Genomic DNA, 22910 nt, shown 5'->3' with positions numbered 1-22910 from the left:
CTAGACACTTAAGGTATTTATGGGATCTGTCCTCTCGTGACTTCTCAGATGTTTAAAGAGGCTACAACTCCAACTGAAACTCATTCCGCATTCTTTACATTGAAAGGGTTTCTCACCAGTATGGATCCTCTGATGTTGATTAAGATGTGCCTTCAGAGCAAAGCCTCTGCCACATTCTTTACATTGATGGGCTTTCAGGTTGGAATAGCTTTTGGGATGTTGTTTTGTGTGGGAACACTGGCCAACGCTTTCTCTACACATATCCCATTTATAGGTTTTCTCTGCGGTATGAGTTCTGTAATGCTGAATGAGCTCCGAACTGTAATGAAAGGCTTTGCCACACACATCACACTTATAAGGCTGCTCTTGCAACTCAACCTTCTTATCCTCAATCACCGTTAAGTTCCAGCTGTACGCTTCCCCGCGGATGCTATTTTGTTCATTTTTCTGGCCCATGTGGAGCACCTGGTGTTCAATGAGGCTAACGTACTGAAAAAAGATTTCTCCACATTCATGACACTGATGGGATTTCTCTCTCGAGTGGAGCCTGAGATGCCCAGCAAGGTGTGAACGTCTCCCAAAGCCTTTCCCGCACTCATTACACTTAAAGGGCCTCTCCCCACTGTGCACACTCTGGTGCTGAACGAGGTGGGACCTCACTCTAAATGCTTTCCCGCACAAGGGACAGGTGTAGGGCTTCTCCCCAGTGTGGACCCGCTGATGCTGAGTTAGGTGTACACGCTGATTGTAGCTCTTCCCACACTCGTCACACCTAAATGGTTTCTCCCCGGTGTGTATTCGCTGATGCTGGATAAGATGTGCACTCTGAATAAAGCTTTTCCCACATTCGTTACATTTATGCGGTCTCTCTCCGGTGGAGGACTTTTTGTGGACATACGTGACTTCGCTGAAATTCATCCTCTTTGAAGAGGGTTGTCCTAGTATCTCTTTCATGGGAATTCCCTGCTTTCTATCCAATTTGCCCTGGTGTTCGTGGCCTTCTCCAAACTCTTGAACCTGAGAAACATTTCTTGGGATTATTCCGGTTGGTTCCATGTCTGCTTCTGAAAATTCTGAAATTTTCTTCTTGACATTCAATTTTGTATTCTTACTTCTTTTATCATTGCCTGAAAAGATAAAGAGGAAACACAAATGTTATCAGTTCTTTTACAGAAGAAAAACAAACTATCAGGCAAAAGAGGATAATCAAATGAAACTACGATGTAATAGGAGTAACAAAGGCGGGGAGAAGGGTGGATGGATGTGCTTGATGCTAACAGAAAAGAACCTTTCGGTGCCTGTTCAGGGAAAAGAACACAATGAAGAGAAAGCTTACTCGGGAGGGTGGTGAGAACGACTGAGGTTAGGCAATCACAGGGGAAAGCCAGACACTATTATTACATAGGAAAGAGAGAAGGGAATTCTGAAATGGGAGAGGAGGTAGGAAATGTGGAGTCAGGGAGACAGAATGAGACAGAACAAAGATACACAAGTGGGGAGTTCCCTGGCAGTCCAGTGGTTAGGACTCCGTGCCTTCATTGCCGTGGGCCCAGGTTCAATCCCCTGTTCGGGGAACTAAGATCCTGCAAACTGCGTGGCAGCAGCCAAAACACAATTTTTTAATAAAAAATAAATTTAAAAAATGAAGATACACAAGTGAACAGTGAGAACTGATGAAAACTAGAAGAAAGGAGTATGAAGAGGATACAGAGTTGGAAGAATACCCGACTGGGAGCCAGGAAAAAAGAGAAATGAGCCAGTAGAAAATATTGTCAATACGATGGGCGACACATCAACCTCTGCTCTATGCCCTTAGCCAACACCCCAGCTTCCTTTTCCCTCCCAGGGCACCCGACACTTCTTTGGGAATGCTCCTGCCATCAGACCGTCAGCTCCAAGAGGGCACGGACAGTGTCTGTTCTGCTTACTGCTGAATCCCAAGCACCTAGGCACTGGAGGCGTTCCATAAATACAGCTGGATGAGCACACAAAGTATCCCTCCTTCGATCAAAAAAATGCGAGAAGTATTAACTCGGAAACTAGGCCGAAGAACAATTACAGGGAAGATATAAAAGATCCTATTTTAAAGCAGTTGCTTCCCAGGTTCGGAGTGCTATTGGATGGATTTCCCCCAAGAGGCAGTCGCCAAGGAGAAAGGGATCGAACTGGCTGAGGAGACAGCTGAGCTCGACCCAGGCCATAAAGACACCATGAGCTTCATAAGCTTCTATTCCATGTTGGAATAGGTGACAGCAGCTGTTAATGTGAATGACAAGTAGCTGGGCTTGGGGACACCAAAGGCGTAATTTAAAAATAAACACTTTTGGGCTTCCCTGGTGGCGCAGTGGTTGGGGGTTCGCCTGCCGATGCAGGGGACACGGGTTCGTGCCCCGGTCTGGGAGGATCCCACATGCCGCGGAGCGGCTGGGCCTGTGAGCCATGGCCGCTGAGCCTGCGCTTCCGGAGCCTGTGCTCCGCGGCGGAAGAGGCCACAACAGGGAGAGGCCCGCGTACCGCAAAAAAATAAAAAATAAAAATAAACACTTTGGCCAGTCTTCGAGTTTTCTGAAGAATATTAATAAAAGCCTTTAAGTTCACAGCACAGTTTACAGTGATCGTATCCTTACAGAAGTCATGTGAGCAGATAAAAAAATAAGTACCAGCAGGAAAATTACTCAGCCTGATTCATAACTAAATTACTGAAAATGAAGACAGCAAAGAATTCTCTTCTGCTTACACAATTTGCTAACAACAACAACAAAAAGTTTGATAGTTCTGGAAGAAATTTAGTACAACTGATACTCTCATATGTGGTATAATTGTTTTAAAAAGCAATTTGGCCATATGTATCAAGAACCATAAAAATGTCCTTGACCTTTCATCCACTAGTCCCACTTCTGGGCATCTATTATAAGGAAATACCCCCAAGTAGCGAACAAGGCATAAGCACAGTTATCAGGACAAAAGGGAAAAAAAATTAGAATTTCAGCTGGGGAACAGTTGAGTAGACCATGATGTCTCTACACAATGCCAGGTTGTCAAAACTAACAAACAGGAGGGCCAAGCAACGCTGGAAAATGTGTGTGTCTAATATTTGATTGCACCCTATGAGTAGCCCTATATAGAAAAGGCTTATACAAAAAATGGAGGCACACTAAGTGAAACAGTTCTGCTAGTTAGGATGGTGGGATTATGGGTGATTTTTTTCCCCTCCCACTTTCTTTCCCCCGAACTTCCCGTACAGTTGACCCTTGAACAACACGGGTTTGAACTGCAAAGGTCCGCTCATATGCAGGTATTTTTCAATAAATATGTACTACAGTCCTACACAACCCACAGTTGGTTGAATCCGAGGATGTGAAACAGCAATACGGAAGGCTGACTGTAAAGTTACATGTGGATTTTGGACTGCGAGGGGGTCAGCACCCCTAATCCCTCTGCTCTTCAAGGGTCAACCATACTATTATTACTTTAGCATTTTAAAGTAAGTGAAATAACTAAATTGGGAAAAGGGGGAAGAGGGAAGAAGCATGTAAGAGAGCCAAAGTCCTCACTTACGAAACAGAGAGTCAACAGATAATGTCTAAAATTCATGGGTCAAGCAACAGCCGTATTATTTTAAAATGTGGAATTATCAGAAGAAACAGGTAAGACTGCTGAGAGCAGCACCTCTGGGGAAAGAGAAGTTGTGGGGATGGCGGGGAGGGCATAGAGTTTTGCCAACTAATCTGACAATTAATTAAAGTACAAGTGATACAGACATAGATAACAGCCAAGGTGGAGGGGGGTGGGGGTGGGGGAGGGAAGGACTGGGAGGTTGGGATCAGCAGATGCAAACTATTATGTAGAGAACGATAAACAACAAGGGCCTACTGTAGAGCACAGAGAATTATATTCAATATCCTATGATAAACCATAATGGAAAAGAATCTCAAAAAGAGAAGTATATATATGTATAACTGAATCCCGCCTGCACAGCAGCCATTAACACAACACTGTAAATCAACTATCTTCAGTAAAAAAATAAAAATTTTAAAAACCCCATAAAGTACGTGATAATAAAATAGACGGTAACTCTTTGTCCCTTCCTGCCACTGCTGCCAGGATCACCGCCCATCTGTCCGATAGTTCTAAGCTGATAAGGCAATTTCTGCCTCGTTTATGCTCCGAAGACAAACTGCTCACACCTACATCTTTGGGATTTCTCTCTGAAGTGGCGCTTGAGGTGCTCGATCAGGTGGGAGTGGCGCCCGAAGCTCTTCCCGCACTCGGGGCAGCCATAGGGCCTCTCCCCGCTGTGCACGCTGTGATGCTGGACCAGGTGTGAGCTGACACGGAAGGCCTTCCCGCACACCTGGCACTTGTAAGGCTTCTCGCCGGTGTGCACACGCTGGTGCTGGGTGAGGTGCACGCGCTGGTTATAGCTTTTCCCACACTCCCCGCACTTAAACGGTTTCTCTCCCGTGTGGATTCGCCGGTGCTGGATGAAGTTGGAGGCCTGAAGGAAAAATTTCCCGCAGTCGTTACATCGGTGTCCTCTCTCGCCGTTGGTGTTTGGCTTCCGGTTCACGTCTGTGATGGCACCGAGGTCTCTTTTCTGGGAAGGGGTCTGCCTTGATTTCCCCATGGGGGGGTTGACCTGCCACCTTTCTACCACGCTGTGAGGGTCGCTAACTCCTCCAAACTCTTGACTCGGGGGGACATTTCTTTCAGGGCTTCCTGAGGTCATCCAGGGCGATTCGGCTTCATCAGAAATCTGCTTTACCATCAGTTCCACGTTGTCGTTCCTGGACTCGTAATCTGAGATAATAGAGGGAAAATGGAAACATTAGCTTATTCCCCGCATTCAGAAATAGCAGATAATTACATGAAACCAACACGTGCAAGCAAGGCGTGACTTTGTAAAGCCATCTGCAAAATGACTTCACAATACAGGGATGGGATGAAGAACACTGAAGCAGGAAACTGAGGCAGGTTAGGGAAGACAGAGCCGGCAAGAATGGTTCAAGGGGATGCGACTGGGAGAGCAGTCATTCCATTTAATGACAATCACATCCTCTGGGTACAGTACATCCGTACAGTACCTGTTTGGGAACACCTGTGCCAAGTCAACTGTTCTCAGTAAAATCTGATACTGGGTGATGCAGCTAACCCAGTCCTCACCTTCCTCTTCTTGTTTATTCATAGCCTGGAGAAGAAAGAGGATCTTTCTAGCTTTTTCAATCCCCAAAGAATCTCAGTTTGGTGTGAATTAGTCTAAAGGGGAAAAGGCGTTCTTTCTGTACCCAGAGAAGTCCTACAACTGTCGAGAGCTAGCTCACCACTCAGTGGTCATTGACGAACAGAGACATTTAAGAGGCTGCAATCGGTTCCCCGTGTAACTGGATCAGCAGTATGTACTCCACTCAAAACACTGACATTCAATATAGTTTGCAAGGACAAACCTTCAGTAGTTAACAAAAAATACGGAATGCTTTTTAAAGGATAGATAGATCATGGCCTACTGAGAACTTTCCAGTAAGGCTGTTTTGTAGAAAGAAAAGTAATTTTCAAACATTACATAAAAATGGTATTAAGCACTAATGTTTGCAGAGTGTGTACTATGGACCAGGCACTATGCCTTCAAGTGCTTTTCAGTTTTATGGCATTCAATCCTTACAATGACCCTTTGAGGGAGATACTATTACTATCCTTTTTTTGATATAGCGAGAAGTTGTAATTCTTGTACCATGAAGGCAACTTTAAATTTATTTTCTAACTATTTTTACTTAATTCTCTTCCTAAAAAGACATTTTAAGAGTGGAAACAAACACATAAACAAAAGAACTCTATCACAAAACCAAACTTTTTAGATGTTTTTTCCTCCTGCATTTAACTAGGCAAGTAATCTCAGCTATCACAATATTTCTTTTTCTTTTACTCTCATTTACTTATGTCCACACATTTTATTCTTATTAGAGCGCTCTCCCGTTCAGCAAGGCAAATAAGTTCATGGCTTTCTTTTTTCCAGGGGTGAATTTGAAAAAAATCACATGAGCTCCATGTATCTCTTTGGGACTATTCACAATCGCCCGTTTCCAGAGAAGGTGATGATACAGGCTGAGATACCAGTCGGCTTACAGGTTTGTTTTTTTCCTCTTTCCCTTCCCCTTCTCTGAGTACATGAGGAGCTTTCTGTTGATTCTCCTGATTTATGTGTATGTCTGACAGAGAGCTGTGTTCCTTGTTCAACACTATGCCCGGCTGCTTAGTAATGCATTGGGGGCGGGGGGGTGAGGAGGGAGTTGGTTCCAAAACACCCAATCAGCAGATTCGGTGCTTTACAAATTCACGCTTTTCAACCTCACTGGTACCTCACACTGGCATCCTACATTTCTAAGGCTGGCTAGTTTCCCACTCATTCTTCTCAGCAGCTACATCAAAACGTCTTCATCGTGATCTCCAAGATAGATCACCGTATTTAAAAATAAAGGAGGGGGCTTCCCTGGTGGCGCAGTGGTTGAGAGTCCGCCTGCCGATGCGGGGGACACGGGTTCGTGCCCTGGTCCGGGAGGATCCCACGTGCCGCGGAGCGGCTGGGCCCGTGAGCCATGGCCGCTGGGCCTGCGCGTCCGGAGCCTGTGCTCCGCAACGGGAGAGGCCAAAGCAGTGAGAGGCCTGCGTACCGCAATAAATAAATAAATAAATAAAAAAAAAAAAAAAAAAAAAAAAAAAAAATAAAGGAGTGTTCTGGCACAAACTTGCCTACACACACACTGTGTCTAGAGATGCAATCAGGAAGCTTAACTAACCGTCACTGCCTCTGTGCGGGAAACGGAGGGACTGAGGGTCGGGAGATTCACTTCTCACTTTAAACCCACTTAAACTATTCGGATAATTTTTACCACGTGCGTGCGAACCAAAGTCCTCGCTGCACTCAAACCTCTGCTCCACCACCCACTCCATCACCTGCTCACTCGCAACAGGTGACTCTGTCTCCTATTCCAGGGAGAGTTTAAACTATCCAGTCAAGACCTCCTTGGACATCCTACAACCACAAGTGTCAGCGTGCTGGCAGCCTGATTCTCCCGTCCTCCCCTTGCCTCACGGCAGAAGAGCTGACCCTCCCACTCACCGAGGTCAATCTTTCCTCCCGAAGGGGCCTCACCAGGCCATTCTGTTTTCCAGGGACTTCCTCACTCTAGCATTTCATACTCACTCCCCACCAGCCCTCGCCCAGTGACATTTCAGTGTGCTTAAAACTTCTCCCGTTAACAAAGACAACATACAAAAACCACCCATCCATCTACACCAGGTACGCCGTCGGTGACCAGCCCTCTTTTGCTTCGCCTTCACAGACAATGTTCTTGAAAGTTTATCTACAATAGCTTTCTCAAATTCTCTCCTGTGCAATCTTCCAAGAAACTGTCTCTTGTTCTCCAACTTCCCAGCCACTCCATTGAAACGGCTGTCTCCACGATTCATTCACTAATTTTTAAAAATCTCACTTCTAAATTTGATGGATACTTTAAAAATCGTGACCACCTCTGATGCTGTTAGGAACCCACAGGATGAAAATTCTCGAATGTGGTCTTCCCAGAGAAGCTGAAGAGGCAGAAACCACCGAACATGTTCTTAGGGTAGAAGAGTTTACTCAAGTTGTAAAGATATTGTAAGAAAAAGATGAATAATGAGAAAAAAAAAAAATCAGGACTTCCCTGGCGGTCCAGTGGTTAAGACTCCACGCTTGCATGGCAGCGGGCACGGGTTTGATCCCTGGGCTGGGAAGTTCTGCATGCCGCGCGGTGCGGCCAAAAAAAAAAAAATCAGAAAGTAACAATTCAAAACCCCTTGGAGAATGGTACAGAAAAACTGCGCCAAGTTCTGCAACTCTGAAACCCATTAAATACCTATAAAGTAGTTGAAAAAGATAAAACAATACTAATCAACTCAAATCAGACAAGAAAGGTATTTGAAATTAATTTTAAAAGAGAATGAAAAAAATTTGCATTAAATATGATAATATTTATACTACATAAATAATTCCTTGAGACCACCACTAAGATCCCAATAGATAAACAAGCAGAGGGCATATGCAACTGAATCAAAGAAAACACAAATATATATCAACAGTAATAAAGGAAATGGAAAATTTGAGAGAGAAGTCAATTTTACTTTTTAAATAAAAGCCTGTGCGTGAACTAAACCCTTAACGATACAAACTGAGATAATGTTTTTCAAAAGAAATTTGGCATTAGAGTATATGTATTCCATCTAAAGTCTACTTGATAGTGATCGATATAGTGTGCTTGACAGTGATTCTTCCAAAAGAATTCACTCAAAAGAAGATAAAATTCATAAGCTTCAAAATGTCTGCCACAGTGCTGAGATTTTTCACAATTGCTCCAGGCAGCACAATCAAATATTAGTTTCCAAGATCGTAACTTAGAAATAGGTTCAAAATCTTATCTGGGGTGCAAAATTCAAGAAGGGATAAGACATGTAAAATGCAGATGCCAAGGCAAACGTCATAAAACAAGTACCGGTGATGTGAGAATGGTAATAGAGTGAACAAGTTGCCACCCATGCGTGAGAGGAAAGGAAAAGAATGAATGCTACTGAGACACAGTAATAACTACTTCAATGAACGGTTATTCAGCTAAGTCTGAGATGCTTTCACAAATGAGAACATTCAGTTAACAATGATGCAGTTTGTCAAGGAACAGAGTACAATCACTACTACAACTCTGTTAGGATCCAATCCTGTTAGTCTTAAGCTAAATATAACATTTGCTGGATTGCGAATACTATCCCCAAAGCATTATCAGTCCTCAATTTTACTCTTATTATGATGGAGATAATCAGAATAAGCTGAATAAGAAAAAAAGAAAGAAAAAAAGAGAGAAGGGTGATTTACTCTTTCACAGACAAAAAAAAAATACGCAAAGTCACAGTGATTAAAACATACATGCTTTTACAGAATGTGCTATAAATATTCTTAATAACAAAATGAAGATGTCCTAATCCATGCAGACGAAATCATTCTTACCCATAGAAGTAATACTCCCATAATTCTCCTTCCTGTCATCCCTATAGAGGGACTTCTGGGAATGGTCCAAATGTCCCCATTCCTCCAGGATGAAGGATACAGCCACGTCAGCCACATCTTCAATTTTCACCAACTTCTGAAACACGAGATCTCCACTAAATTCCCATTCCCTAGGTTCAAATTTGGAGCGAGGGGAGGAACTGGGAGCCTTAAGGAAAGAAAAAGGGGAGGGACTGTGCTTCACAGAGGATGGGGGAGCAGAACAGAAAAAGACAGAAAAGCACAAACCCAAGATGGGCCCGGTCTCTGGTTAAAGAGACAGAACCCTGATAAAGACTCAGGCTTAAGGCAGCTACTTGTCCAAAATCAGACGTGGGTCCTCAATGTGGGCACAGGGACACCGGCTCACCTGGGACCCAGCTGAGAGAAGTGAGGCTGTCAGCTCCTGGCTGTCCTTCAGGGGAAGGGAGGGAACTTGGAGAGCAGGAAGGGCTGAGGGGGGGAGAAAAAGAGGTGTCAGTGAGAATCCCTCTACCCAGTTCCAATTGTCATCATGTTCCGCTTTTTGCTCAAGGATCCACAATGGCGCCCTGTGGCATCAAGACCAAATTCTTCTGCTCAGCCTTCAAGACACTCTACATTCTGGGCCCCCCACACCTACCCTATACTCACCCTTCCCCTGAGAAAAACTAGACTGCCTGTGTTGGTCAGGCGAATCCTGCTGCTGACTGGGGATGGTACCATTCCCCTATAAAGGATGCTCTCTGCTCTGCCCAGGTCAAACCTAGTCACCTCAAAGAACCTCCAAAGGCCCACTCTTCCGTGAAGCTGAAGCGCTGCCTAGGGCCAGGGCTTCCCAAGCTCTGATGTGCAAACAAATCCCCTGGGGGTCTTGGTACAGGGCAGACTCTGCCTCAGGTGTTCCAGGGCAGCCCCCATGTTCCGCGTTTCTAACAAGCTCGAAGGTGATGCTGGTGGTGCTGCAGCGCTTTGGACCTCACTTTGACCAGCAAGGCCTTATCACGCTCTCTCCCTTCAAACAATGACTGCGGCTGATTTATAGTCAGCCAACTAGCTTGTATTAAGTCTACTCTGTGTGTTCTAAGAATAGGCAGATAAAACAATTCTTGCCTTCCAAAACCTCACCGTCTGATGGGGAGGGCAGACATGGAAGCTTTACTCCTGGCACAGGGTAAAGAGTATTATCTTCAAAGTTCACCCAAGTTCCTGCAGGAACACAGAGGCAGGGGCATCTACAGAGTGGAGAGCAGGAGGTGGGAGCACCCGGAAAGCCCTTCCACAGGAAGTGACTCTGGAAGCAGGGGTGGGGTGGGATGAGGTGGGATGAGGGTGCTTTCTGGGTAGAGTGAATCACATGTGCAAGGCCCGGAGGGGCTGGTCTCTAGATGCTAGTGAACATTTGACCCTCTGCTGTCACCTCTGCTCTCCTCTGTCCAAGATTCATGGTGCATCCGGATCTGTCTACATGCACCCTGACTTGGAGATCCACCTGGTATCAACCTTTAACACGACGATTTAGACCTTTCTATGGTGTCCCCGGTCCCAGAGATGTATGTGCATATGTAGCTTGCTTGTGTCCAAGGACTGGGAAGTAAGAAGCAAAGACCCAAAATAGAGGAGATCGTGGTTAGAAATGAAAGCCGAAAACAGACACGGGATCTGAACCCAGGAGTGTGGTTACAATCAAAGTACGACGTGAAAGAGAGGGATGAACATAGTCTATACACAAACAGTAATTATGTTCCAGTCATAATTGGAATAATGAGAATAATTACATTCTAAATAATCCCACTTATTTTTTTTGAAGTTCCTGTGAAACCTGTTGTTTCTAACTTTTAAGTAGACAACTTTGGCCCTCTCAAGATGAAATGAGTCCCAGAGATGGAAAGCCAGCTCTCGGTGCCATCAAAGGCATGAAGGATGCAGCATCTTCCAGGGTGTAAAACAAACCAACCCAAACCAACCCTTTTGTTGGAATAAGGAAAGTGGCCAGGGTCTGGCTAACAGGGCAGAGAAGAGAAGCACCACTGAGGGAGCAAAGACGAGCAGCCTGATCCGATGAGACTGTGTGTGTGAAGGAAGATGACAGGGATCAGAAGGGGACACGGTTCTGCGCTGGGAGAGCCTGGAGGTAAAGCAGGCAGCGCAGCTCGGTATGGGGTAAACGTGCAGACTTACAGCCGGACTGCCTGGGGTAGCATCCCAGCTCTGCCGTGTAATAGCTTTGGGACTTTGAACAAATTATTTAACCTCTGAGGGCCTCAGCTTCTTAATTTCTAATATGAGAATAACAATAATACTTAGTCCATGGGGTTACTGTGGGCATTAACCCTTGGAATGCCAGCTAGGTCTACTAGGTACAATTCTGGGTTTGGGGGTTCTCTTTTTCTGGACAGTTTCAACTATTTTTAAAGACTGGAATGACATGACCTTTATTCTTTTAGAGGTCTTCTGAAGAACAAAAAGAATATGTTAGTATTATTAAAAAATAAAAGAAAACTCTTATTTTGTAATTTCCATACGGATCCATCGGACCTTTTTACAAATCTAGGATACATTTTGGGATCTGAATGATCTTCTATCTCCTGTACCATGAAGCGCTCTTCTAGTTCATCATCCTAGGAATTATTTCATTTTTACTAATTATTCATTAATGAGTCTTAATGTTAGCACGAAAAGACTAAAATTATAAGAAAATGGGAGAATAAAAGAAATATTCAGGATCAGGCAATAGTGAAATAAACCATTGTTCTTCACTGTTCTCAAAGTATTAAATACATTCCCCAGAGTTCTGCATCATCTTCAGGAAGGTTTAAGGCTGTTGACACCTGTTTTTAGCTTTCATTGACCACAGTCGAGAATTCAGAATTTCTCACTTTCCACCCACCCATATCGACAAAGAGAAGAAAATGTGCGTGGAAGACATTTCACTACTAGCAGGTGAATGAGAAGATGACACAGAGAGCAGTGTGCTAAAGACAGTATGAAACTGAAGGCACAGGAGAAAACTGACAGAGTCTGCCAATGACAATATCCTAGATGAATCTTCCCACACTCAAGAAACAATGATAAACACTACATTTCTAATTCCAAAAAGGAGCTATGACACCTTATCCGATCATTCAACAGGAAGGACTTCATCACGTAATATTTTGCAACAAGATTCTGGACCATCCCATCTTGCTAAAAGGACATATTCATTTTACTAAAGGGGTGGTATTGAGCGACAGTATTCTCTCATTTTTTTATGATTTTTATATTATCAAAACATACTTGATACAAAGAGGTTTAATTCTTACTAAAGTTCCTTTAAGATTTATTTTTCATTATCTTTTGATTCTTCTGTAAGTATTCATAAAATGACTTAAAAATATTTTAAAAAAAAATAGAAAGGACCCATTGGCCCCAGATGTTAAACGGTGAAGACTGTTTTTCCTGGTACTACACTGAGGGTTAAATGAGTTCATACACATAAAGCAGCTTAGAACAGCTCCTGACACACAGTAAACACCACATAAGTAATAGTTACTGTTACCACAGTGAAAGAAAAGCTGGAAAAGCTGAGAGCAGTGAGACTTCAAGGCCAACCACTACGAGGAGCCCGGAAGAAAGGCTGGGGCCAAACAGGAAATTTGAGTTCACAATTCCTTCTCCACATTCTGAAATCCCAAAGCTTTAAATACCAAAAGTTTTTTGTTTTTCATTAAGTTGGCCATTGAACTAATTTGACAGCAAAACCTGACCAGAACTGATATGAAGCTATTTGAAGTTTTTATTTAATCCACTTACTGTAACTAGGCATACATTTCACTGCCAAAATACTAAATTAATGTGCGATTATGGGGTCACACTTCAAATCCTGATGGCAGTGCACTGTATGTAAATCAGATCCTCTTACTAAATCTGAAAAATTCTAAGTTCTAAAATATATCTGATAGCAAGAGTTTCTGATTAGTGATATTAGACTTGTGGACATATATCATCATAAATGAGACACTCAGCTGCCCACTTTTCTTCCTTGATGTATCTCATACCGGTTAATAACAGTGAGGGCAAGAGGGAGGGAAGGAGAGAAAGAGAGAACAGACGCTCTACAGGTCCTCGTGAAGCATGGCTTAAAATCAGATTTCATATGAATGGCTGAACAGCGAGAAGTGCAGTGAGGAACGGGAGAGCTTTGTCTACCTGAGCCTTAGGACAACAAAATGAATGAGGTAGAGCTGGAAAACTGTTGCAAAACCATGATAATACTTTTGTAAAAGACTTCTGTACATCTTTTAACAGTACCTGTACTTAGAGCTGTCGTCATCTGCAGCATAGCTCTCGAAGGACACTGGTTATTGGTACGACTCCTAGCCAGCCTGCGAGCTGACCAGGGACCCGATTCCAGGCCCCCACCCCTTCCCAACCTCCAGATCCACTGACTGCGGAGAGGCTGCCCAGCCCCAGGTCTCTCTACAGATACCGCTTACCCACACGGCCAGGGAGCCCACATCCACTCCACTGAAGCCCAGATCCTCACCGTTTTCCTCCCGAAGATGAGGCCTCTGCGGCTCGTGTTCAGGCTGCGGGTCCACGGGCAGGAGCTGGTGACTGAAGGACTCGGGCCCGGCTCCAGGCGGCACAACCTTCGGAGGAAGCACTTCAGCACACGCAACGACCTGACAACCACAGTCACACCAATCAGCACGTTACAGGAAAGGCTACGAAGGAGCCCAGCAGGGTCACGTTACTCTTTCATTCACTCCTTGGCCAAGTATTTCACGTGCATCTACAACGAGCCAGGACTAATTACCCAATTGCTGCATAAACACGTTGTAGTTGAAGACGACTTCCATTAGACATGTCGACACATTAATAAATACACAGTTATAAACTGTGTTATATGTGAAAAAGGAGAAGAAAGTGGTGCCATGAGGCAAAACAGATGAGACCTACTTTAGACTGGGTGGCCAAGGAAGGCTCTTCTGAGGAAGTGTCACTGAAGTCAACACGTAGAAGAGGAAAGAAGCCAGCTGAGGGAAAAGTCAGGAGTGTCCCAGGCAGACAGAATGACATAAGCAAAGACACCCAGGCAGAAAGCCAGTGTGGGCCAAGTTTAGTGAAGGGGGGAGAGAGTGAGAAACGAGCTTGGAAAGGTCAACACAGGACACAGGAAGTCACCCTCAAAGCCCCAGACGACCAGGTTCAAGTAGGACAGACCAACCACAAGAGCGGTGTGTCTCCGTCTTTCTGCTCTTTGTTCCTGCACAACCCTAGGGTACACAACCGGTCTCTAAAATCTGCCTCTTCTGGAAGGTACTAGCTCAGTGCCATCCTAGCAGGTAATAAGATCCGGCTTTGAGATAGAATTGCCCTCCCCTCCCCAACCCCGCCACCGTCCCTTACGTTTCAACGCACTTTCAGTTTTAACTCTCCCAGTAGTGGCAACACGTGGCACAGGGGTATTACATTAAGAGGCAGAGGCAGCACAGTTGTGGCAAATATGACTCTACACGGAAGTGTGTGTGTCCTTGTGGACCTGCTCAGGACAAGAGTTAAGATGATGCCAAGTACGTCAAAGGGCTCCTGGGCAACGAAGAAGCAAAGCAGCCCTTGAGGACCCCTGAGAGTAGGACAGAGAAACCAAGGAGGAGGGGTAGAGGATAAAGCCTGGGAAAAGGCTTGCTAGAGACAAGAACTACCTGGAGATAAAGGTGAGAAACAATGCCAGGGATACAGAGGGCAGGCAGAGAGAAAGGCAAACAGTGAGCTGTGCAGGCCCTCAGGAAAACCCCCCTCTCTGGGCCTCAGATCCCTGACCTACCATCAAGAAATGATCTCTGTGCTCCTTCCACAGATGGGGTGCATATCCCAATGACAGGGGTCAATGTGTAATATCTGCTGTAAGTCATCCATTTAAAAATGCTTTCTGTTTTAAACTATGATTTTGAATATTTATTACCATAAAAAAGTAGGGAAAGGTTTGTCCGCTAATGTCCCAAAAAGGTTTAAAAAAGGAATAACCAGATGGCACCAGGAACCTTTACTTCTTGTCCTGACAGAAGCAAGAGAAAGGTTCAAACACTCCGGTCTGCAAGACAATTATTCAGCTCAGCTGCAGGGTCTGGCGGCGGGTCCCCAGCAACTCCCTCTGCTGTCCTCTTGCCTCATGGAGTGAGCTAACCCAGCTGAAGAGCCTGAGGATGTTCTGGAGTATTGAAGTACCCCTGACCCAGAGGGGAAGAATAATGAGACTGGTACCTTACACTGAAGGGCAATGGCTCTGAAGAATGAGGGAAATTCTCTAACTAGCTTCAAAGTCTTGTACACCTAGGATCCCATGACTTTTGTTTCTTTGCTATAAAAAAAAAAAAAAAAAAAATTAAAGTTTCAGAAATGTGAGCCTAGCAACAAGAGGGAGGTAGACAGAGTCAGGTGATAAATGAGTAAGAAAGGACAAGAAGACGTAACAATGTAAAGATACGGAACCTCCCTAAATTAACATCCGATTTCATGCAATCCCAGCAAAAAATACCGACAGGATTTTTGGAGTGGTAGAAGGTAAATAATTCTAAAGTTCATATGGAAAAGAAAATATATTGAAAAAAAAATTTGGAAGGGGGAGGGCAGACCTATTGACCAAAACACTTTACATAACTCAGATAATTGAAATACTGATATGTAAACAGACAGTAAGATCAATAAAATAGAATAAAAAGACCAGAAATGGACTCAAATACACGTAAAAATCTGGTATGTAATCAAGATGGCATTTTAATCAGAGAAGGAAAAAAAAAGGGATTGCGGTATAAGTTGCTGGGGCAACTGGACAGACATCTGGAAAAAAAATTAAGCTATAACCACACCAAACACCCTACACCAAAATGAATTCCAGATGGACCTATCATTTCAAAGGGTAAAACAAAAACAACAACAACCATAACAAAAACGTGGGGAAGAAACGATAAGTTTCTTATAATACTCTAGTGGAGAGGGCCTTTCTAATTATGGCACAATTCCCAGAAACCATAAATTAAAAGATTTAAACTGACTGCATAAAAATTTAAAAACCCGGCAAAGCAAAAATCTCCATAAGCAAAGACAAACAACAAAGCGGGAAAATAACTCTTGCAACTCAGATGGCAGACACAGTGCTTACTTTTTCTAACAGGTTAATATAAACAGGTCACAGAAAAGGGTATATGCACAGCCTTCTAAAATATGTACACTGATCAAACTCACTCATAAGAAAAAATGCATATTAAAATTGCACAGAAATATTGCATGTTTCAGATTGACAGTAATCAAAAAGTTGGATAACATCGTGTTATCAGGCTGCAAGCAAAAAATTTCTCTCATACATGGCTGTTGGGAATATAAGCTGGTATAACCTCTGCAGACAGCAATCTGTCAACAGCTGTCCAAACTACAAATGCAATGCGTACGGGCTCTGAGCCAACAATTTGACTTCTGAGTTTTGATTCTACAACTAATGATGTATATAAAGGATATTTATTGCAGCAAAGTCTGTTGCAGTAAAGATTCAGAAACAATCTAAAGGAACACCATAAATGGCCTTCAACAGGAGTTAAATTATGGTACATCCATACAATGGAACACAATGCAGTTTCAAAGAGTGAGGCAGTTCTCTTTGCACTAACATAGAACAAGCCAGGATATACTATAAGAAAAAAAGCAAGAGGCAGAAGTGCACAATGATGTGAAAACATTTGTGTTTTTTAAAAAACAAGTCATACACATATACTCTAATATACACAGAATACAGTGTATCTCTGTAAGGATAGACAGGTATCATGGGACAATGGTCGCCTCTGGTGAGGAGAACTCTGGCGGCTGGGGAATTAGGGGTGGGAGGGACACTTACTTTTCATTATAACCTTATGTACATTTTGAATTTTGTATTATGTCACCACTCAAAAAATAAATACAGTAATTTAAAATTGAAATAAAATCGCAGACTGTCTTCTCCAGATTAACAAACTGCATACTGCTTCTCTTTGCTGGAGTGGCAGGATATCTCCACAGTGCACCTAATCCCAGGAGAACAAAAGAATATGAATGAAGCACCAGGGCGCTCAGGATCTCACCCCTGCTCAGCCGCTCCTCAACTCTCTTCCTCTCCTTCCTCATTGCCCGAAGGTCTCCTCTTTCACTCACCTGTTGTCTGCGTTCCTCTAGTTCTCTTTCTATATTTTCTACCACGGCCACAGCCTCTTCTCCATTTTCCGGGTGATGTTCTCTCACCCAGGTCTGGAACTCTTCAGGCAGGATGGTCAGGAACTGCTCCAGCACCAGCAGCTCCAGGATCTGCTCCTTGGTGTGCAGCTCGGGCCGCAGCCACTCACAGCAGAGCACCCGGAGCTGGCTGAGGGCCTCCCGGGGGCCTGACGCTTCATGGTACTGGAAGTGCTTGAAGCGCTGGTAGAAAGTCTCAAACGCGGGCGGATTGTACTCCCTCATCCAGGTGCAATCTTCTTCTTCCACCTTCACTATCAGAAGGTCTTCTTGCTCTGGTGAAGTCTCCGCGGGAGGGTCTAAGTCTATAACTTCCCCAGATCCCGTCATTATCATTCCAACTCAGAGGGATCTCTCTCCAGGTAAGTTGGGTTACACGGACCAAACTTGTTTTCTGCTCTTTGAGATCTTCTGAAGGACACTTTCCTTAGCGTGCAACCTACTGATATATTGGAAATCGTTATTAGCAAAGAGATGACAAAGAGGTCATCTATCCTAAAGATGATCACCCAACAGAGTAATTTCCTTAAAAATTACAAGACAGCCATCACTCCACCCACAAAATAATGACCAACGGAGAATATTTCCAACATTTAAAAAGTGTAAAGGAGAGCAATAAAACGCTGACATACGGCCTCATGAAATACAATTTTTGTGGTGAAGAACATTAAATTTTATGTAAATAACAAGACGAGACTTACTAACTAGTCCAGACGCAGCCGCTCCTTCTCTCTACCACAAGCCAAACTTAAGTCAGAACAGAAGTCAAAAACATTACAATGGTCAAAATTCGTCCTGTCCCTCAATCCCTAAGAGCTTGACAGACCAACGGGAAACTTCATGGGTCCCGAAGAGAGCCAAGGTTTTAAGTACAGATTTTGCACCTGGATTGCCCACAATCGCTCCTGACCCCGATCCACGGAAACCGGCCCGGTCAAGGTTAGGGACAGGACCCTCGTCTGTCCACAAAGGCCATTCCCTTTCCTCAAGGCCACAGTCCCGGGGAGCTCCCCTGGAAGACCAAGCTCCCGCAGCCAAGGCTGGGAAGACGGGTTTCTTCTTACAAACAGAGAGAAAGCCGAAGCCGACACTTCGCAACACTTCTTCGCCGGAAGTAAGCAAGTCCAAGCTTTCCCTGACCGGCGGGTAGAGCCATAAATCCCACCCCCGAGAGCACTTCCGAGTCCTCTCTAGGAATCCCGGAGGTCCCCGCCTCACCGCGGGAGGAAAGTGCCCGCCCCAGGCCCCGCCCCAGAGGGGCTGTGGGCCAACCGGCGGGGAGGTGAGGCGCCGGCCCGGGATCCCAGTCCAACCTCCAGTAACGCGGCCATTCCCCGCCCACCGAGCCGCAAGTACAGCAACGCTAGAGCCGGGGAGAAAACCCAGCCACCCTCTTCGCCACCCAACCCCACAGCCATTTAAACAGCCCGAGCCCGTCCCTTTTCTTAGAGTGGGGGCAGGGGGCGGGGTCTTAGGTGTCTGGAGCGCTTGCTAAGACAACAGTTGCTAGTGTCTGATTGGCCGTGGAACTTGCGCTCCCTCACCCCCAACGCTCTGCGCCCCAGTTCGAAGTACGTCCGTACCTTTCTGCGAGCCCGCAACCCTCACTTCTCTTTCATGGACTCTTCGGTTTCTTCACCTGAATCCTCGCCACTCCCCTCACCCCGTCTCCAGACACACCCACCGCTTTACAACCGTCGTCAGCTCAGGCGGCCGAAACCTCTGAGGTCAGACCCCTGAGTCCCCAGCGGCTCCAGGGACTACATCTCCCAGGAAGCCTCGCGCGGGCCGCGCCCTCCAGCCAATAGGGCCGTGACTCAGCCTCAGTCTTGTGGGCCTATCAGAATGCGGGAGAGCAGGGAGGCGTTTCCTCGGCGACCCCAGTGGAAGGCTGAGCGCGTCGGGAGAGAGTCCCCCCTCCGGGCTGGGGAGAGTAGGGGCTGGAGCTCTGCATCCTTGCAAAGTGAGAGGAGCCGTCTGTACAGGGCCTTTCTAGCCAAGGGGATCCCATCCTTTTTTTTTTTTAACGGCGACGTCTGTATTTATTGGGTAGAAGGGCCGGGTGCTGGGATTAGAGGTTCATAGTAACTCCGAAGCCAACAGGTTGCAGCAAGAGGAGCCGCGAAGCACAGATTTTCACTAGAGATAAGCAACTTACCCTCTCGGGATCCCATCTTTAATAGTCTCGTTTTTGTATCCGTTTGCAAAGCTCTTCGACAGGCACAAGAGTCACTGTCTTACAAGTGATGAAGATGAATGAGGCTCACCGACTCCACTCTGAGTGGCATATATCCTTGGATACTCCAGGCGTTATTTTTTTAGCGTAGGTTGTGAATTTTCACTCAAATCAGGGATGGAGTTTTGAGAATGCCTTGCTCGCGCCATGGTCTACCTTATGGGAATGAAGAAATGCAGAAAATCCCCTACTATCTCCAGAGAGACCTGGAGACGCTTAAATTGACACTGCGGTATGTTTGGTGCAATGTAGTATCTGTATTTCCCTTTTTACATTTAGAATCGTCAAAAGTTCAGACAAAAAAAAAAAGTAAAACCAATGAATCACTGAAGTGGTAATTAGTAAAAGTTTATTGTTCACACACCAAAAAGACAGTTAGCAAACTGGGAGCATTCAAACCAAAACAAGGAATGAGGCTCAGAAGTATATTGTTTTAAAGTATCTTATACAGTGTGGAGGCAGTGACTGTTTATTCTTCACAGCGATTGGTTACAATATTAGAATTTTCTTAAATGAAAGGGAATTGGTTAGCGGTTACTTCATATCAATTTGGGGCAACAATTTAAGTTTTGCTTATGATTTTCAGAGGCATAAGCAGAAAATACCCAGGTCACTGTAACCTGGCTTGTCTTGCAAATTAAGTATGCTAATAAGTTAAGCTTTGCTCTTATTTTTTTTAATTTTATTTATTTTTTTATTTTGGCTGCGTTGGGTCTTCGTTGCTGTGTGCGCGCTTTCTCTAGCTGTGGCGAGCGGGGGCTGCTCTTTGTTGCGGTGCGCGGGCTTCTCATTGCGGTGGCTTCTCTTGTGGAGAAAGGGCTCTAGAGCGCAGGCTCAGTAGTTGTGGCGCACAGGCTTAGTTGCTCCGTGGCATGTGGGATCTTCCGGGACCAGGGCTCAAACCTGTGTCCCCTTCATTGGCAGACGGATTCTTAACCACTTCGCCACCAGGGAAGTCCAAGCTTTGCTCTTACGAGTATAAATTTCTCTTCCTTCTTGGTACCAAGAATAGCTGGATTTCTCCTAAGCCACTATAGTAGTTCGCTTTTACCCGAGATACACTGTAAATCACGTAACTGATCTTGTTTTCTTCTTGCTTTGGCTGCTGAGGTTTCTCAAAGCCAAACTGTGGGCTACCTTTTGCCAGTAAACAGCAGTTTACAGTGGGCAATTTCTAATCCCATCTTATCCCTGGCTCCATCTTATTTATTCCTGCCCTGTTTTCCTTTTCTCACTTTCTCCTCTCACTTAATTATTTTTAAAAGATGAGGCAGCTAGCATTCTTCAATTAACTTTTTTGAACAAAGCATCAGAAAAGGCATTGGGAACAGAGAAATATGTCATTCAATGATATCAGTGAGAGCAGATGAAAGCACTTGATATTCTGCAGATGAAGGCAAAAGTTACATTACAGGAGAAAGGGAGATAAGAGCTAAGCAAATCACTATATCATGATCAGGGTCCACAGTCATACAACCCAGAAGCAGGAACTAGTGGAGCCCAGACTGGTAATCAGCTAGTAAGGAGACCTACATCTCCTCTCACTGGGAGGAGATGAAAAATGCTTGAACTGCCTTCATAGAACATGATATTCTCTTCTGTATTCCGTTACTAGTTATATAGGTGGATATTGTCTGGAGCTAGATTTGCCTATACTATAAAGGGTTCTCTTATTTGTGAATTTGCATTCTGTCCAATTCCCTTGCCATCCTTGGCCACCCAACCCTACTCAAAGCCTTGTCCTGCAATACTAGGAAAAGAGCTTTTGACTTCCTGCCAGACTGTGATAGCATTCCCACACAGATGAAAAAGTAGACTTGTGCAAAGTTTCTGCCCTCCAGGGACTTTCAAACCGCCTGGAAAGATCAGATGCAAACATGTGACAAGTTATGTCATTAAATTATTACATGTTGGGACTTCCCTGCTGGTCCAGTGGTTAAGACTCTGCGCTCCCAATGCAGGGGGCCTGGGTTTGATGCCTGATCAGGGAACTAGATCCTGCATGCATGCTGCAACTAAGAGCCCACATGCCGCAACTAAAAGATCCTGCAGGCCACAAAGAAGATCCCGCACGTGGCAACGAAGACCCAGCGCAGCCAAATAAATAAATATTTTAAAAGTATTACATGTTGCTCTAAATTTGTAAATGATGAATATGAGCCTTGTGAGTAGTGAATTTTTTCTGTGTAAGTGGATGGGACATAAAAATTAATCCCCAAAAATCTGCCTTTTCCTGTTTTTTTGTCCTGTTAATGTCCAATCAAAACAGATCACAACAGACTAATACAGCCACTTACCTGCTAGAGCCTAATGTAGGGGTTGACTGCCTGTGCTTTTGCACAAACTATGGTTAAATCATTAGTTTATAATTTAAACTTTAGTCCACAGATATGTCGTATGGAATCCTGACCCTGCCTGGGACTTTGCATTCATAAATCAGGACATTAATTGTACAATACTTATTGAAATAAATGAGATTTTAAATGCATTTACCCATAACATAACTTAGATAATTCTTCATTTGTTAAATAATGCAGATGATTTAATGTAAATATTAAACTAACGTATAGTATCCTTCATTTCAGTTGCATGGTTTATTTTTCTGAACACTGGCACAGAAAAGAAGAGGTGGGGTGGCAGTGTCCATGCGGATACTTAAAATGAAGTGAGGAAGAGGGAGTAAATGATAGAGCAGGGGAGTAGGGCTTAGAATAGGACAAAATCCTTGGCAACCTGGATACTGTGAAGCATTGCAAGGAAGCTGGGCATAGGAAATCTAAAGTTGGAGGGGATGATACAATCTACTATGGATTTATTGCCTATAAATTTAACCCATTTTAAAATTAAAGGGACTTGCCTGGTGGCACAGTGGTTAAGAATCTGCCTGCCAATACAGGGGACACGGGTTCGAGCCCAGGCCCAGAAAGATCCCACTTGCCGCGGAGCAACTAAGCCTCTGTGCCACAACTACTGAGCCTGTGCTCTATAGCCTGCAAGCCACAACTACTGAGCCCGTGTGCTGCAACTACCCCGTGCACCTAGAGCCCGTGTTCCACAACAAGAGAAGCCACTGCAACGAGAATCCCACGCACCACAACAAACAGCAGCCCCCGTGCAGCAACGAAGACCCAACGCAGCCAAAAATATATAAATTTATTTTAAAATAATAATTTTTAAAATTAAATTAAATTAAAATATGTCCTCAGTCCACATGGACTCTTTAAGCATTATCTCTTCTGTGAAGCTTAATCTCTTCTGTGAAGTCTTTCACTGTACCCTCTCCATTAGGCATGGTTGATTATTTCCACCTCTGGTTAAATTTGTCACATGTTTGCATCTGATCTCTCCATTTGGACACTGCATACACCTCAAAGTACTGCATTTACC

The 22910-nt window shown here is 44.5% G+C and overlaps 1 protein-coding gene across 1 annotated transcript; it reads right to left on the bottom strand.

Annotated features, from left to right (window-relative positions):
* Positions 1-17623, bottom strand: ZKSCAN5 (zinc finger with KRAB and SCAN domains 5). The gene is made up of 6 exons (XM_065892339.1): positions 17210-17623; positions 13572-13710; positions 9438-9520; positions 9029-9164; positions 4192-4800; positions 1-1127 (listed from the first exon to the last, which is right to left on the bottom strand). The coding sequence occupies exons 1-6, from the start codon at positions 17621-17623 to the stop codon at positions 1-3; spliced, it is 2508 nt and encodes an 835-aa protein (XP_065748411.1).
* Between the last annotated feature and the right edge of the window lie 5287 nt (positions 17624-22910).

This window comes from Phocoena phocoena, chromosome 15 (assembly GCF_963924675.1).
Source record: "Phocoena phocoena chromosome 15, mPhoPho1.1, whole genome shotgun sequence".
NCBI lineage: Eukaryota > Metazoa > Chordata > Mammalia > Artiodactyla > Phocoenidae > Phocoena > Phocoena phocoena.
Note: the sequence above shows the minus strand (reverse complement) of the source record. Positions and strands in the feature narration are given on the sequence as shown.